This window comes from Ailuropoda melanoleuca, chromosome 15 (genome assembly GCF_002007445.2).
Source record: "Ailuropoda melanoleuca isolate Jingjing chromosome 15, ASM200744v2, whole genome shotgun sequence".
Lineage (NCBI taxonomy): Eukaryota > Metazoa > Chordata > Mammalia > Carnivora > Ursidae > Ailuropoda > Ailuropoda melanoleuca.
This window is the reverse complement of record NC_048232.1, coordinates 53,434,278-53,450,108: the sequence shown is the minus strand read 5'-3', so window position 1 is coordinate 53,450,108 and position 15,831 is coordinate 53,434,278. Positions and strand designations below refer to the sequence as shown.

Here is a 15,831-nt window from a genome sequence, read left to right as displayed (position 1 = left end):
ATAATTTGATAAGTTTATAGTTTGTAAAATAAGAAATAAATTTTTGTGGAAAGACAGTAGAGCAGATTTGCTCTTTTGTCCTTTTAATTGCCCAATGTTGTGGAGAGGGGTCAATATACTACACAGCTGGTACTCAGGTAACACATATCATAAAAATGTATGTATTACATTTTTAAATACTTCTTTCATATCTCCAGATAAATGTGCTATAAAGACAAATACCATATGGATTCACTCCTATGTGGAACTTAAGAAACAAAACAGATGAACAGAGAAGGAAAAAAAAAAAAAAGAGAGGCAAACCAGAGAACAGACTCTTAATTATAGAGAACAAATTGAGGGTTGCAGGAAGGGAGGTGGTGGGGGGATGGGCTAAATAGGTGATGGGCATTAAGGAGGGCACTTGTGATGAGCGCTGGGTGTTGTATGTAAATGATGAATCACTAAATTCTACATCTGAAAATAATATTATTGTCTGTTAACTAGAATTAAATAAAAGTGAAGGAAAAACAAGATTACAACTGCTATTGACAAATGTATGACACAGGCCACATTTCCGGTGTTAGGTACCTCTTTCAGGTAAATTACCTGTTTCAGGTTACATGTTTCACAGTAGTTACCTGCTTCAGGTAGTGTGCTGATGTTGCATGTTTTTTCTTCACCTTCACCAGCTGAGTTTGAAGCTCTTATTTTAAAGACATATGAGGTATTGGCAAGAAGTTTCACGAAAGTATACATATGATCTTGGGGAGAGACTCTTGTAGAATTCCTTTCAACTGTTATCATATAATGCGTAATTATTCCATTTGCCTTTTTGGGAGGATCCCACTTCACTAAAGCTGACTGCCAGCTCGTTGCTATACACTGTATGTTCTGTACAGCATCCGGAACTTAAAAGATAAACAAATGCCCAAAGTTAAAATTTATACACATGTAGTAAATGATTTTATTACATGATTGCTACATAAAATCATGTTTAGGAGTTGAGTGCAAATAAAAATTTAACATATCAACCTTGCAATGTTGTTGGGGTTAATGTAGAGCATGAAATCAGCCATAATACCTGGCTTGCTAAAATGTAACAGGGAGGCCACTGGGGGCAGGGAAGGCTTTGGAGATGGGCGTAGGCCTTGGGAATTTGGAGGCCTGCACTACCACCACTCTGAGGTTGGAATGCAGCAGGGAGTTGCCTTCTCCCAAGCTTTCTTAGCCCAAATAGCTGCTCTGTGATCTAAGAGATGTAGGCATTGTCCCTTAGGCTATGTTTAGCAGAACTCGCAGAACAGGAAGATTAGCCCATAGACAGATCCTCCAGTTTCAGTAAGACCCCTTATCACGCACTTGAGAAACAATGATAAGGATTTGTGATTATCCTAAGGACCAATAAAAGCAGGAGCAAAGAAGAGCAAAGGATCTTCATCTCTGAGAGCTGACCCCCTTGCCTTCTCTTCTCGTTCACAGCAAAGTTTGGAGTATTTCATCCATTGGTACAGGGATTGCTGGCAATTCCTGGCACAATATGTGCTCAATAAGTTCCTAACGTAGACTGAATCAAATGGCAGTTGGCTCATTTTCTATGCTATTATGTTAATCCTTACAATACTGAGCCAATCACTGAATATTTTCCTACGGCCAAGCAGCAATCATCCTCAAATCCTGAGAAGCAACTAACTGTATAGTCTCAAACTCAGGCAGTGGTTGAAGCCTGCTCTCTTTATCTCAACCAGAAAGGAGTAGTCTTAGTAACACTCTTTTCATGGAAACTTTTTATGGAAAACATAGATGTAGGTACCTCCATGATGAGACACATCTGGGCCTAACAGTGTTAGGAGATAGTTGGACAATCAGGTAGTCAGGGCCGGGGTCCCCACCAAGAAAATAGGGAGTCATGACAGCTAAAAGAAAACAGCACTAACATCCGGTTTTGCAGCTTAGACAGGACCATGCTAGCATTCTGCTTTGCAGCCTTTGCAGAAATGACTTCTGCAAAATGTCCTAAAATATGACAACTAACCACAAAAGCATTTATCAATATCCACGGGCAAGGGGCCATTGTTATCCCCCAGATGTCAGCCAAAATAGACCATCAGCACATGGACATTAGCCTAATTGGAAGGCAGATACGTGACCAAAGCCCTGATTGGCACGACTCAGCACGCCCTGACTGCATAAGATAGTTCTGCAAAAGAGCTCATAATAAAACCCCTAAACTTAGAAACTCCGAGGACAACCCTCTCAGGTCCTCTCCCTCTCGGAGCTTTCTACTATTGCTCAATAAACTTTGCTTTGCTGCCTACCACTCTTTGTCTGGTCTACCTCTTGACTCTTCAAAGTGGGGTGACCAAGAACCGCAAGCACGAAAGGCAGAGAATTCCTGCAACAGTACCAGGAAACATGCAACCAATTTAGGGATTTTGTTTTTACAATTGGTAGCCTTCTTTAGAAGAATTGTGAAGAACTGATCCCTCAGTATCTTTTAAAAAGTCATTGCAGGGAAGATTTAAATCCGTTCCAGTTTTTAATTCAGTCCTATTTTTTTCTAGAACTTCCATGAATTTACTTAGAAATAACCCAATTTCTGAGAGGCCCACTATATCTTGTGGACCTGGTTGAAGAGCAGTACCCCAGCCCACCAAAGTGACTGCAGATTACAGAGACTGGCTACCTCCCATGGAAATGTCCAACATGTAAAGCCCCCTAATAGTAGCATAGCTTTTCTTATTACAGTAAAAAGAGGATGCTAGAAGGAAAATTCACATATCGTCAATTTGTGGATTATAAAAAAGTAGTGAAACAACTTGTCATTAATGCAAAACATAGTTATTTAAAGCCTACTCAAGTAATCTTTGATTTGTTTGAAGTTTTCTCTCCTGACCTAAATTTATCTTTACAAATTCTTTTTCCTTTTTAAGATCAAGGCATCAGAACTAAAGAATGTGTGGCATTTAAAATTAAAGAAAAGACAATTTCTCAGCTGATCCAGGGTTCTGGCAATTAAATATTATTAATTATTTGCTTCCTTATTTTTAAAAACATAGTAGTATTTTCATAAAATAAGTTGAGGCAGTTGATACTTTGCTTAAGTTTCATTTATAAACTCAGATTTTGTGAATATCTATTTCACTGACTCTGAAATAGAAAAATAATTAACCAGCAATATTTAACCTTTAAAGTTGAAAATTTTATTTAACCAATCAAGGCATAGAATTTTATGCAATAATTTTATTTTATGGATAAAAATATTTACCATGTCACTGTCTACAATTTATACATGAATCCGTTTAGTAAAAATCAAGGCTAATCTTGTAGTGTTTTTCTTCTTTATGGGTTTGGCATTTGTATATAATCTGTAAATTATCATTTATAATATATCCATTTCCTACAGTCATGTCCACCCTTCACTAGAGGTCAGAAGCTGATGTTCTAATTCAGTTTCTCCACGAATTTTTTCAGAACTTTTCATCTAAACTGCCTTAATCATGGTTTCTTCATCTGTAATACAAGAATGGGGCAACAGTAACATTTTCTTCAAACGCTAAATGTGTGTCCAACACTCTAATAAGAACTTAATGTGGATCTTTTAAAATATTTCCCACCACAGCCTTATAGGTGGCTACTGCTAATACGTGTTTCTTTTCAGTTAGGAATACAGAGGCTCAGAAGACTCACGGGCCTTTGCAAGGTTATACAGTTAGTAATCTTGGATTCAAATCCAGATGCTCTGACTTCAAAGTATGAACTTTTATCCATGATAAATATTATTGTCTTAGCCTGTCTTAAAGGAATACTATGAAAAAATCTCTCAGATATTCATAAGTTAATGCAAAATGCAAAAATGATTAATTTGTCAGCAAGTGCTCTCCAGTTTCAATTTAGAGCTAATCTAAATCTTAGATTAGCTCCCTGCAAGAGGAAGTGCATCTAAAGGTACAGAAAAAATAACTAGAGAAGTATCTTGTGCTCATTCAATAATCATTGATGAAAAAAGTGAGGAAGAGGTGCCTTTAAATATATGGTCTAGTTGAGAGAAGGAAAAGTGCATTTCTAAGCCACCCATGAAATAGATCATAAATGAAAACTATCCAATATGCAAGCAAAGGTGAGCTTCGCCATGGGTGTGACATGTAGGTAAGTTGTTTAATTAAACCAGTGGTATTTCTAGTCTTCATAATTTCCTCCACATGTTACAAATGGACTATGGGAAAGTAGAAGCTTACATAATGACCAGTGGTCTTCATAGTCACAATACATCTTCTTTAAATAAACATCAGTATCGCTGCATGGAAATATAAACCAACCTGTTAAAAGTGACTACTGGTTGGTTTCTCTTCCCTCCCTAACAACTCAGCTGTCTCAGTTGATACTAAGAATTTATGAAACAAAACAAATGAGCAAAGGGAAATTAAAAAGGGAGAGAGAAGGAACTAAGAAATAGACCCGTAACTATAGAGAACTTTGGTCATCAGAGGAGAGGTGGGTAGGGTTGGGTGAAATAGGTGATGGGGATTAAGGAGGGCACTTGTGACGAGTACCTGGTGTTGTATGAAAGTACTCAAACACTGTATTGTATACCTGAAACTAATATTACCCTGTATGTTAACTGGAATTTAAATAAAAACATTATATAAAAAAAAGAATTAGGTAATTTTCACAGATACCTAGAAACCTACTTTATTCCTAAACTATTCCTTTATTTCAATTTCCTCAGTTCGAAAGGAAAAACCCACATGTAAATATATATATTTGATTGCACACAAGACCCAGCCTACTGTTAAAGCACTGAAATTCAACTTCCCTTTGAAGGCACTCTTAAATGATGGTACTTTATCACATAAACCAGAAGGAAGGGAAAAGTGTTAAATACAAAGTGAAACATTTTAGGATCAAAAAACGTGTCTCACCTGATTCCTGAGTCGTGAATTTTACTACATTACTAAGCTGATTGCCATTTCCGACTTTTGTAAAGGCAGACACGCTGACAGAATAGGTGCTAACTGGTTCCAGTCCAAAAAGTTGGGCTTCAGTTTGAACACCTGAAATATTCTGAAAATCAGGGAAAAATTCTTTGTCATGATGCATCACCAAAAATTTGTAACTGCAAGAAATGTTTTATTACATGAAAGTTATGCCATCTGTGTTTAATAAGCATGGGTATTTTCAGTTAAAACAAAGGTTAAACATTTTTTTTCTGCCACAGGGTGTGATCATATGATGATATAGGATGAACTGGGCACCCTCTCAGCCCTGAAAAATCTCATAATGTCCATGTTTTTAATTTTTTTTAAGATTTTTTATCTTCATTTATTTGAAGAGATAGAGACAGCCAGCAAGAGAGGGAACACAAGCAGGGGGAGTGGGAGAGGAAAAAGCAGGCTCCCAGCAGAGGAGTCTGATGTGGGGCTCGATCCCAGGACCCCGGGATCACACCCTGGGCCGAAGGCAGATGCTTAACGACTGCGCCACCCAGGCACCCCTTAATTTTTTTTTTTAATGCTACAGTATTTTGTTTTCATTTTGTCTCCCTAATGCTTGCTTGGATTAATATACTGATTACTTCCTTTAAATTTGCAAAAATTTAAGCCCCCCAATTTAAATCAAACTTATGGGTGGTTGGTGATATTAGATTATTCTTGAATTCATCTAGAATCATTTCTTAAAACCCACTAATATTATATGTAAATTAATTTATTCATCAGCTACTTCGTGCTAAGCATTGGGAATACAATAGTTTATAAAACAAAATCTCTACTCTCACAAAGCTTAAATTATGAATTTTCTCAGACAACTCCTAAATTTCTAATTTTACCCAGTCTCTTAGGAAAATGAAAAAAAGGAACAAAACAGTTATCACAACTGCTCCAGGAAGGATATGCATTCTCACAGAAAAATTTACTGTTAAGAATAAAGTCTTCATTCAAAGATAATTGTCAAAACTGAGAGATCAGTTAAGACTAATCTGCTATCCTTATGGAAAGAGAAGACAACCTCATACGATGGTATCATTTTAAAAATACTGCATTTTATCTGACTCAACTTTGACTTATTAAACATTTCAGTAACAAATTTAGTAAGACTACTACCTCGCAGGGCACTTACAGTTTAATCACATTTTAAATTAAATCACATTTTAAAATAATACTCCAAGTCATTCACGAACTTTAGGGACTCATTGTATTACACTGCTTCCTTTCATTCTTCCATGCTTACTACTTATAAAGCATACTGTTAGATAACCAGGAGATTATAAAGATACATATATAAGAAATACATGGTTCCTGTCATCAAGGAGTTTTTATATTAAACAGAGAAATCTATAAACACATGTTTACTGAGGAGAAATTAAACACAACTCAGGTAAATTCTGACTTGGGTTAGGAAGGGCTCGTACCCAGAGAAATGACTGAACCTGAGATTATAATAAAAAATGTGAGCAGCTTACTGGATAGTGACCAGATTTACATAATAGTAAGTTATAAGACGGAGACAGGAATATTTCCAAACATTTTAACAGAACTTTTTCCTGAATAAACAATTTCTTTCCATATGTGTGAGCAACCCAAGTTACCAGTAGACCTGGATCTAACTGGTCTCCATGTGGACCAAAATGGATGGACTGCAATGGTAGGAATATTTGGGAGTTCTGGAATTATTCTACCTCCACATACCCACATATAATTTGAAAGGATAAAAAGGAAAAGAAATAGAAATTGATAGGACAAAGAAGTAAAGGAAGACATAGAAAGGAAAATAGGACAATACACTCGGAAAGATAAAAAGGTGGCATGAAGTACGTGTAAAGGAACTTAAAATAGGACTATGAAGGGGCACCTGCATGGCTCAGTTAATTAAGTGCCCAACTCTTGTTTTTTGCTCAGGTCATGATCTCAGGGTCATGAGATTGAGCCCTGCCTAGGGTTCCAACTTCAGCAGGGAGTCTGCTTCTTTCCCTCTCCCTCTGTCCCTCCCCATTCTCACGTGCACACTCTCTCTCTAAAATAAATAAATATGTTTTAAAAAAGAAGACTATAAACATTGACAGAAAAACGGATGTAACAAGGAGTAACTAAAAGTAGTAAATTTTAAAGAAAAACTATTCCCTCAATTAAAAGTGGTACATTTCATACTTATGGTATAAATGTTATATGTTTGCTACTAGCAAAACTTTAATGGTAACATTTCTACGGAAAAATCAAGATGTCTAAAAATCTTAGCATATAACTTATTCTCATATTCAGGTAAAGGTACACCATCATTTCATGCTTAGTGCTATGACAATGCTGGATGGATTTTTTAAATCTTTTTTTAAACTATGTATGGTAACAATTACATTGGTATGGTAACAATACATTCAACATGTGCTAAAGATTATTCTAAATGCTTGATACAGATTTTCTCTTTATAATCCTCACTTTTTAACGTATGCATCTTTATAGCTCCCATTTTGCACTTGAAAAAACCGAGTTAGAAAAAGTTAAGCAACTGCCATAATGCAGCGCATTCAGTCTGAAATGTGATTGCAGTAAGAACATGATTGCTTTTCCTTTTTGATAATATGCATTTCCCAGTGACCCGTACAGATAGAACAAACAAAAAATGTTAAGATTCAACCGGGGGATAAATATTAGAGAGCTAGAGACTTAGCATCATTAATAGAATTTCACACTTCTGGGGAACAGACTCCACATTTATGGAGTACTATAACTCAAATTCCATTCAGCTTATCAGACTTTAAAGTAGTATCTTGATTTCCAGAAAGAAAGCCATTGTTCCTTACGACATAACCTTAACCACTGCTTTTGCTTTTTACTATTCACTTTGTAAGCTACATATGCCATAAAAATGATTTATCATCAGCAATAAATTGTAATGCATATAATTTTGGAGACAATGTTTACTGCAGAGTTTTTTCATTCTTCTTGCTATAACTAAGAGCATTCCAGTACTTCATTTGCCTTTGGAAAAAAAAATTCTTAAATAAATGCCAGTCATGTAACATATTTTGGCAACTAAATGTTAGAAATTATACAAGTATATATGAGATCCTTTGTTATATCAGTTCTTTCATTGATTCTGGAACCTAAAAATGGAGGAGGGAAAGGGTATTTAGTGTTGCAAAAATTCTAATTAGCATTGAAAGGAAAAGCATGATGGTATATCTTAAAAGACCAATTAGTGTGGGATTATATTCTATCAGGGAAGATTATCAGGTGTCCAGTATAAATACTTTTCTGACAGGTAAAAATATTCACTTGGTATCTATCTTAACAATAAATAGAAATATATTGCATTTAAGACAATAACAGGTCTTAAATAGTCTGAAAAAATTTACTATATACTTTCCAGCATCAACAAAATTATGCAATTATTTCTTAACTCGTAAATATCTAGAAGTTGTAAATTCTAAGTAAATTGCTCCTCAAAGTATTCAGTTTTCAATCTGACAAATGTTTTCTATATTTTCCACCAGTATCCTTAAATGGTAGGAAAAAAAGATTATACAACAAGATGGTCCTTGTTTAATTTAAAGCAGTCCATTTTCCCCTGCATGTCAAAAGATTTAGATTCAAGTTTTGAATTTTTGAAATTAACATATACCATTCTAATCAACCTACCTTATAAAATATAGTATCAGTTTCATGTTCATGAATTTTTAAACTATATATTTTAACAATACCGCCTGGAACAGGACTTGGGTTCCATTTCAGCCATACAAAGTCTGAAGTGTAGTTGATTAAAGTCAAATTTTGAGGAGGTGCTAAAGGCACTGCAGGAAAACACATTATAAAACTTATATTCATAACATTTTTAGCATAAAAATATCATTGTGACTCTAGCTTCCTGAAGACACTAGTTAAGATTTCTAAAACGATGATATTTTAATTTCAGAAATAAATAGCATCAGTAATTTTGTTTTTATATTTCCAACTCAGTCATTCCAAAGTAGTTTTAAACAAGCACTTCATTCTGAAGTTTGAATTAAGAAAAAAAAAGTGTCCAGCAAAGTAGATGAATAGTAGTAAGCCTGTTACAAATAGGTAATTGAATATCCTTTCAATTTCCATGCTGTTCCCTAAAAAGAGAGAGCAAGGCTGCAACAGTGAAATCATTTGAAGAGGTATGGATTCCGGCTTACCTGACTCATCTGTGTAAAAGTAAAGAGTACTGGAAGGACCAAGTCCTTTTATAGTTCTTGCAGCGGCAAAAAAACTATATAACGTAAATGGTGAAAGCTCTTCCAATATTAGATAGTTATCAGAAGTAACGAAAGAATAATTTTCATTTGGTCCTTGTAAAGTTAAATCATAACTTATTACTGCACCATTTGGCTTTACTGGGGGATCCCATGATAAGAGAACTGAGGTAGAGGAAAGGTTTTTAAAAGTGTTGATTATTGGTGAAGTTTCTGGGACTATAAAAGAAAAAAAGAATATTAAATGAAACAAAAGTGAATCAGCATTAAAAAGAAGAGGCTTTAATAATAATAATGGGACTTAATTTTATTAGCAGGTAATGAATTTTAAAAAGTATAGAGTTTGCTATGTTTATTGAAAGGCTAATTATTTGAGAACAAACAGATTTTATATAATTATAAGAATGTTTTCTATCAGAAAGCATTATAAATAAGAGAACAGCAACAATCTGCTTATAGGCAATAAAAGGGTCCAGCCTACCATCTTCTTCAGTCTTGATGTGTAGCTGGGCAGTATAGGTATCAGAGAATCCCTTTTCTGTTGATGGAGTGATTTTTAATATATAATCAGTATATTTTTCCAGATTATCAAAATACATGCTTCTCTCATATGTAACGAGAAGTGGTCTCACGTGGCGAGGAGTCTGCTGTAAGCTCAGAGAAACATAGTAGAAGACTAGACCATTTGGCAGAGATGGTGGGCTCCAGCTTACATTTATTGCAGTTGACGAGATGGACTCATAAGTTAGGTTTCCAACAAACCCTTCAGGTACTATGGTAGGTAACGTGCAAAATATAAAAATTATCAGTCACCCCAAATAAAATTTAAGTAAATTCACAAACTGAGCATAATTGTTGATATGGTATCTTCTATACCATCAGCTCTTAATTGTTTAAATGCAGATGTAGTAAATACCACCTATTACAAAGTATCATTACAAAATAATTATATTAAAAATGGCCCAAGATATAAACCCTGTCATCTTTAATATGTGTGAGAATTGCTTTATAAATAATATTCTCTTGTCTTTTCTTTCCTACAACATGGAGATGATCCATGTATCATACATGTATGACTGTATATATATGCTCAGATATTTAAATATTTGATAATTTATATTATCTAAACAATATTTTTATTTTCTTTCTTCTAAAGATTATTGTACATATATCACATCTAGTACCTCTTGCCTACAACAGTGCACAGTAAGTGTTTATTATTCATGGTGCTATAATAGTCACTGATAAAATTTATAGGTTGGAGAAAATATGGGGAGAGATCTGCATTTAAAGAATGCTTGAAATGATATTGACTACATACTGCACTAAAACACCTTGCTAAAGACTGCAAGCACATATTTTCACATATTTTTTCGCATATTATTCTGTTACTCAATGTGTAAACTATTTAAAAGATTGTTCTAACAAGGAAAGCCTTCATTTGTCCTACTTATCGTGTCTGCCAGTTTACAGTCTTAAGACAATAAACACAAGATCTTACTCTCAGCAGAAGTCTAGGTCAATACCATTTCTCAATAAGAGACCAGTCTTTAAGAAATAAAGGGACACTAGAAACAAGAAGAAACAGGCAATGATTTATGTATCATTGTATTTTTGACGCTGAAACCTAAAAAAGCATCAAGCGCTTCAATCATCATAGTTTTCTGAATACTCAGCACAAACAGGATACTGCTGAAGCCGCGTACAAGAACTTCTGGGGTTAAAAAAGTAAAGATATTCCAGGTATCTGAGTCAAAATCACAGTAAGAACAAAGATGCTGTATAGAGTCCTATGTGGATTCAAAGGCTGAAATGGAAGTTGCTAGATTAAATTTTAAAAAAAGAAAGTAGTTCCAAAAGCAAAGGGCCAAGTATATTAAATATTGGGAAATCCATCGATGTATCCAACAGTATTTTTCATGCTTGTAACTGGATGGCTGTGACATCCTTTGAAGCAATAAAAGTGACAGAGTTTTCATGAAGGGTAGCAGTTTTCATGAATAGAAAAGGCTGTTATTATTGTAATCATTTTATAGCCACCTTAAATGCATTTTCAAACTTCTATAATAACTTTTAAATGTGCCTAAATAAATTACAGATTTTACTAGCAATATACACAATAGGAAAAACACTCTGAAATAAAGTTTTAAATTAATCCTCTTAAAGATTAATAAATGCTTTTTGTTTACATACTGTCTTGATCTGTGTGTACTTGAACTATGTCACTGCTTTTATTCCCATTTCCAACTGAAGTACTTGCTGTTACCCAAAATGTATAGTAGCTGAATATTGCCAGTTTATCTATTATTGCAGATACAGTCATATTGTCAAAGTCACTGGTTACTTCATGGAGTGTAAAATTCTGAAAAATAAACATATAATTGTTCAGAATATAGTTTTAGTATACATGAACATTTCAAAATAATTATTATCCATGAATTGGTTGCCTCTTTATTTTAATATGTCAATTTTTGAGAAAAATCAACATAGAAAATTTTAGCGCAATAATTAAACTGGAAATATGTGGTACTAAAAGAGGAATGGATGGTGGTAGTTTATCATAAAATCAGCATACAGAATAGCAAAGAGTAGAAACTTTCCGCTTATGGAGAACGTTCAGCAGCCAACTGAAAATGCTATACTGCTATACTGATCAGTGTCCGTTTTCCTTATAAAGCATTCAAGTATTTTTCAAAACACTGACCATATATTTTTGAACAAGTTTAGGTGCTATGTAAAAACTTTTATTTTTTTTCTTCCTGTTAATTATGAAGAAATTATGAAAGTATTCACCTGTTTCTCTCAACTCAATTGGTTATTATTCATCCTTAATGGGGCTTTTTTTCTATAATTATGAGGAGAAATGGGAAGTCAGACACATTTTCTTTCCTATATGCAGAGTAAGAGCAATTTTGAAATTCTTTTGCCTGACTCCTAGTTATATTTGTCCTGAGGCATTTTTCAATGATTAGGGAATTTATTTATGCAATCATTTCCTTTCTGACCATATGTTAAATACAAAACACCGATAGGTAAAGAAAACAAATTCTAAAATAAAGGAAAATAGACTTGAAAATTATGTAGGCAATTAGTATGAATAAGTCTTAATAATAATGTGCGTTTACACCAAGAAAAGTCAATCATTCCAACCCACACAAAACTTTGAGCATCCTATAGACCTGAATCCAATTCTAGCAGAGTAGCCCTCAATAAATCATCTCAACTCAAAGCTTTTCCTTCCTCAACTGTAAAATAGGAGTAATTATTTCTCCTTCACAGAGAGATTTTGAGGATTACATGATATGGAAGCACATCAAACAATATCATATCTCATACACAACTAAAAACACAATAAATGATAATTAGTTCATTTAAATGAAAAAACAGGGTAATCTGGGGCCCCTGGGTGGCTCAGTTGGTTAAGCATCTGACTCCACCCAACTATTTTTTTTGAAGATCTTATTTATTTATTTGATACAAGAGGGAGGAAAGAGAGACAGGCAGAGGGAGAGGGAGAGGCAGACTCCCCACCTAGCAGGGTGCCTGAGGTGGGACTCATTCCCAGGACCCTGGGATCATGACCTGAGCCAAAGACAGCCGCTTAACTGACTGAGCCACGCAGGTGCCTCAAGCATCCATCTGACTCTCGATTTTGGCTGGGGTCGTGATCTCAGGGTCCTGGAATAAGCCCCCACGTCAGGCTCTGTGCTCAGCAGGGAGTTTGCTTGAGATTCTCTCTCCCTCCCCTCTCCCCCTGCCCCTCCCTCCCCCACTCTCTCACATGCACACTCTTTCTCCCTCTCTCTCAAATAAATAAATCTAGATGAAAAACTTAGGGTAGTCAATTTGACTAAAGCTTATAGTTAGGATGGTTCTATAATGTATCAAAAATTAAATTCATCAAAGTTTTGTGGTTCTTTTGCCAGTATTTGGTGTAGGGGGGAGGGAAGAATGAGTTTAATAAAAGATCTACCTCAATTTTGTGGTTGCTTATTTAGGAACAGAAAAGTTAAAACAGTATAACAATCTCAGACAAAATATGATCTGTAAACTTCAATATCTTTCAACATACCTATTTTACACATGGAATAACTGGTTTATATGAAGTATCTCTTAAAAATATTAAGGCAATTAATTAGTCAGCCTTTTAAAAAGAAGGCAATCTTGCCATTTATGACAGCAAGGATGAACCTTGAGGGCATAATGCTGAATGAAATATGTCCAACAGAGAAAGACAAATACCTTACGATCTGACTCATATGTGGAATCTAAAACAAACAAAAAACCAAAACCCTGAACTCACAGACAGAGAAAAGACTGGGTGGTTGCCAGAGGTGCAGGGTTGGGGGAGGTAGGCAAAATGGGTGAAGGTGATCAAAAGGTACAGACTTCCAGTTATAAAATAAATAAGTCATGAGTATATAATGAAAAAATATATTAATACAGATTTTTGGTATAAATTTTAATTTTTCTTTGTTATAGAATTTATTCTACCTATCAGAATAAATCACCTATTGACTATTCAGAAATGAATTATTTTGAATCACCCAGAAGTCATTCCTGATGAATATGTGACTTAGCATGCATAGACATGTAACACATTTGGAATCAGATCAATTATCCAGATGATCAATTCAATTGTTTTGTTTTTGGAAAAAAACTATCTTTCAGCTCAAATCATCGAATTAAGACTCACTACATTGTATCTATAAATGCAGTCAGAAGTTATATAGTGTAAGCTTCCAAATTTGATTAATCCACCAGTACAGTACTCATTTAGCATTTTGTTAGTATAATAAGACACTACGTCAGGCACAGGAGGAGATATGACTAAGTGCGTAAAAGTGAAAATGTGGAAGAGTTAATACACTCTACTAAACACAATGAGTAGCAATGGAAGGGAAAACAAATGGTAGCAGAGAGATTAAATTCCCCAAGGTAAGAAGAAGGAAAAATCACTTCACCACAAACTCAAATGCTCCATAATTGTAACTAAATACCAAAAGTCATGTTGGTCCATTATAATAATTTTATGTTCTTTCAACTGAAAATATTAATTGAGCATTAAACTTATGTATGATACAGAACCAGAGGACTCTGGGGGATGGAAAAATAAGTGTCACATGACCCTTTTCTTCAAGTTATTTGTTATGGCATAGGAGCTAAGACAAGTAAGCAGATACCAGGAATGAAAAGCAGAATATGATGAACCGTGCATGAAGTATTCTACAAGTTCTGTGGGAAAGAGAAGGAGGAAGAAAAAAGCAATACACTTATTCTGCTATATACTTTTCATTTCGAGGATTTCTTCTATTCTGCCAATCCAAAATAGAAAATTAGGAAGTGAAGATGCTGTATTTAACACTAACTGGAGGAACAAATTAAAGCACAGATGAACTTCAAGCAATATGAGAAATGTTTTCACATCGTTAGCCTGTACCCTCTTGCAGCTGTCACACATAAAAGCATTCTTAAGATTATTTAATAAAAGATTACATTTTCTAAGATAGATGAACTGTAAACGGGATGGTATCATATACCCAGGTTTGACTAAATAGGCTCATAAGATCATGTTGAAACCATAGTTAGATGTTTACAATTCATTATTTAGATGTGGACAAGAAGAACCAAAATAGAATTAAAGTAAATTGTGCAGAAGCAAAACCTTTGCTAAGATTTAGAACTACTGACATCACTTTGTAATATTTTTGTTAAATGCATGAAAGAAGAAAAATCTGCATTTTGAATAGCCTTCGTGACATAATGACACATTGTTAAATTTGTAAACAACAGTGTGTAAAAAATAATAATAAACTGCACACTAATCCCATTTCTTTTCTCCAAACAAAAAAGTAGAACAAAAAAGTAGGAAGTAGGAGTAGGAGCAGAACAAAAAGTAGGAGTAGAACAAAAAAGAGTAGGAAAAATTGCTTAATGTACATAGAAGGGGGGAAAAAAAGGATCCTCCTTTCTTCTTCTGCTTTTAAGGTATTTGTTTAAAAAGTCTACATCTATAATTACATATATATGTATATCTTCATGTCTTATATAAAGTAGCTTTCCTTTTGGCATGAAGTTTTAAGTAGTCACACTTATTCAACCCCTACCTTTAGAGGTCCTTGACCAGAATGTAAAAACCAAACCAACCTTGACTTTCTCTTCTTCCCTGCTAGGTTAGTCCTGAGACAGTTGGTAAAATTCTGCTTTGACCTTACTGATCAGCCTAAACTACAGCATAGATACACTAAGGCAAATAATACAATAAAGCATGCTTTATTTCCTGAGATTGTAAATTGTAGTATTTCTTTGAAATTAGTTTTTTTTCCAAATTACATTCCAACTCTCTCTATCCTTGGTTCAATCACAACCATTCCGGTTTCATCCTTTTCATATATTAGAAGGCTATAAAATATCTAGTTTGGATAAACAGAGGATTTCTATTAGGTAAATTGAAAATACTTCTCTAAACGTAATGCATTTTAGCTATTTTCATAACCATCATTCACATCAGAAAACTGCGACCCTAAAACCCTGCATTCTTCAAGTTAAATAATCATATTACTAGTGGTTTTATTACATCTAATGCTAAATAATAACAACAACCCCTCCTGTAGCAGTTGAAAATTTTTAAAATTGAAAAA

General features: G+C 34.4%; 1 protein-coding gene across 5 annotated transcripts in view; it reads right to left on the bottom strand.

Annotated features, from left to right (window-relative positions):
- Nucleotides 1–15,831, bottom strand: part of PTPRQ (protein tyrosine phosphatase receptor type Q) — a 203,362-nt gene that overhangs the window by 119,041 nt on the left and 68,490 nt on the right. For all 5 annotated transcript variants that reach the window (XM_034644219.1, XM_034644220.1, XM_034644221.1 and 2 more), the window contains exons 20-25: nucleotides 11,384–11,552; nucleotides 9,672–9,962; nucleotides 9,134–9,409; nucleotides 8,613–8,764; nucleotides 4,902–5,043; nucleotides 621–890 (exon numbers count right to left, since the gene is read on the bottom strand). In XM_034644219.1, coding sequence (XP_034500110.1) covers nucleotides 621–890; nucleotides 4,902–5,043; nucleotides 8,613–8,764; nucleotides 9,134–9,409; nucleotides 9,672–9,962; nucleotides 11,384–11,552 — 1,300 coding nt within the window. The remainder of the gene's footprint in view (nucleotides 1–620; nucleotides 891–4,901; nucleotides 5,044–8,612; nucleotides 8,765–9,133; nucleotides 9,410–9,671; nucleotides 9,963–11,383; nucleotides 11,553–15,831) is intronic.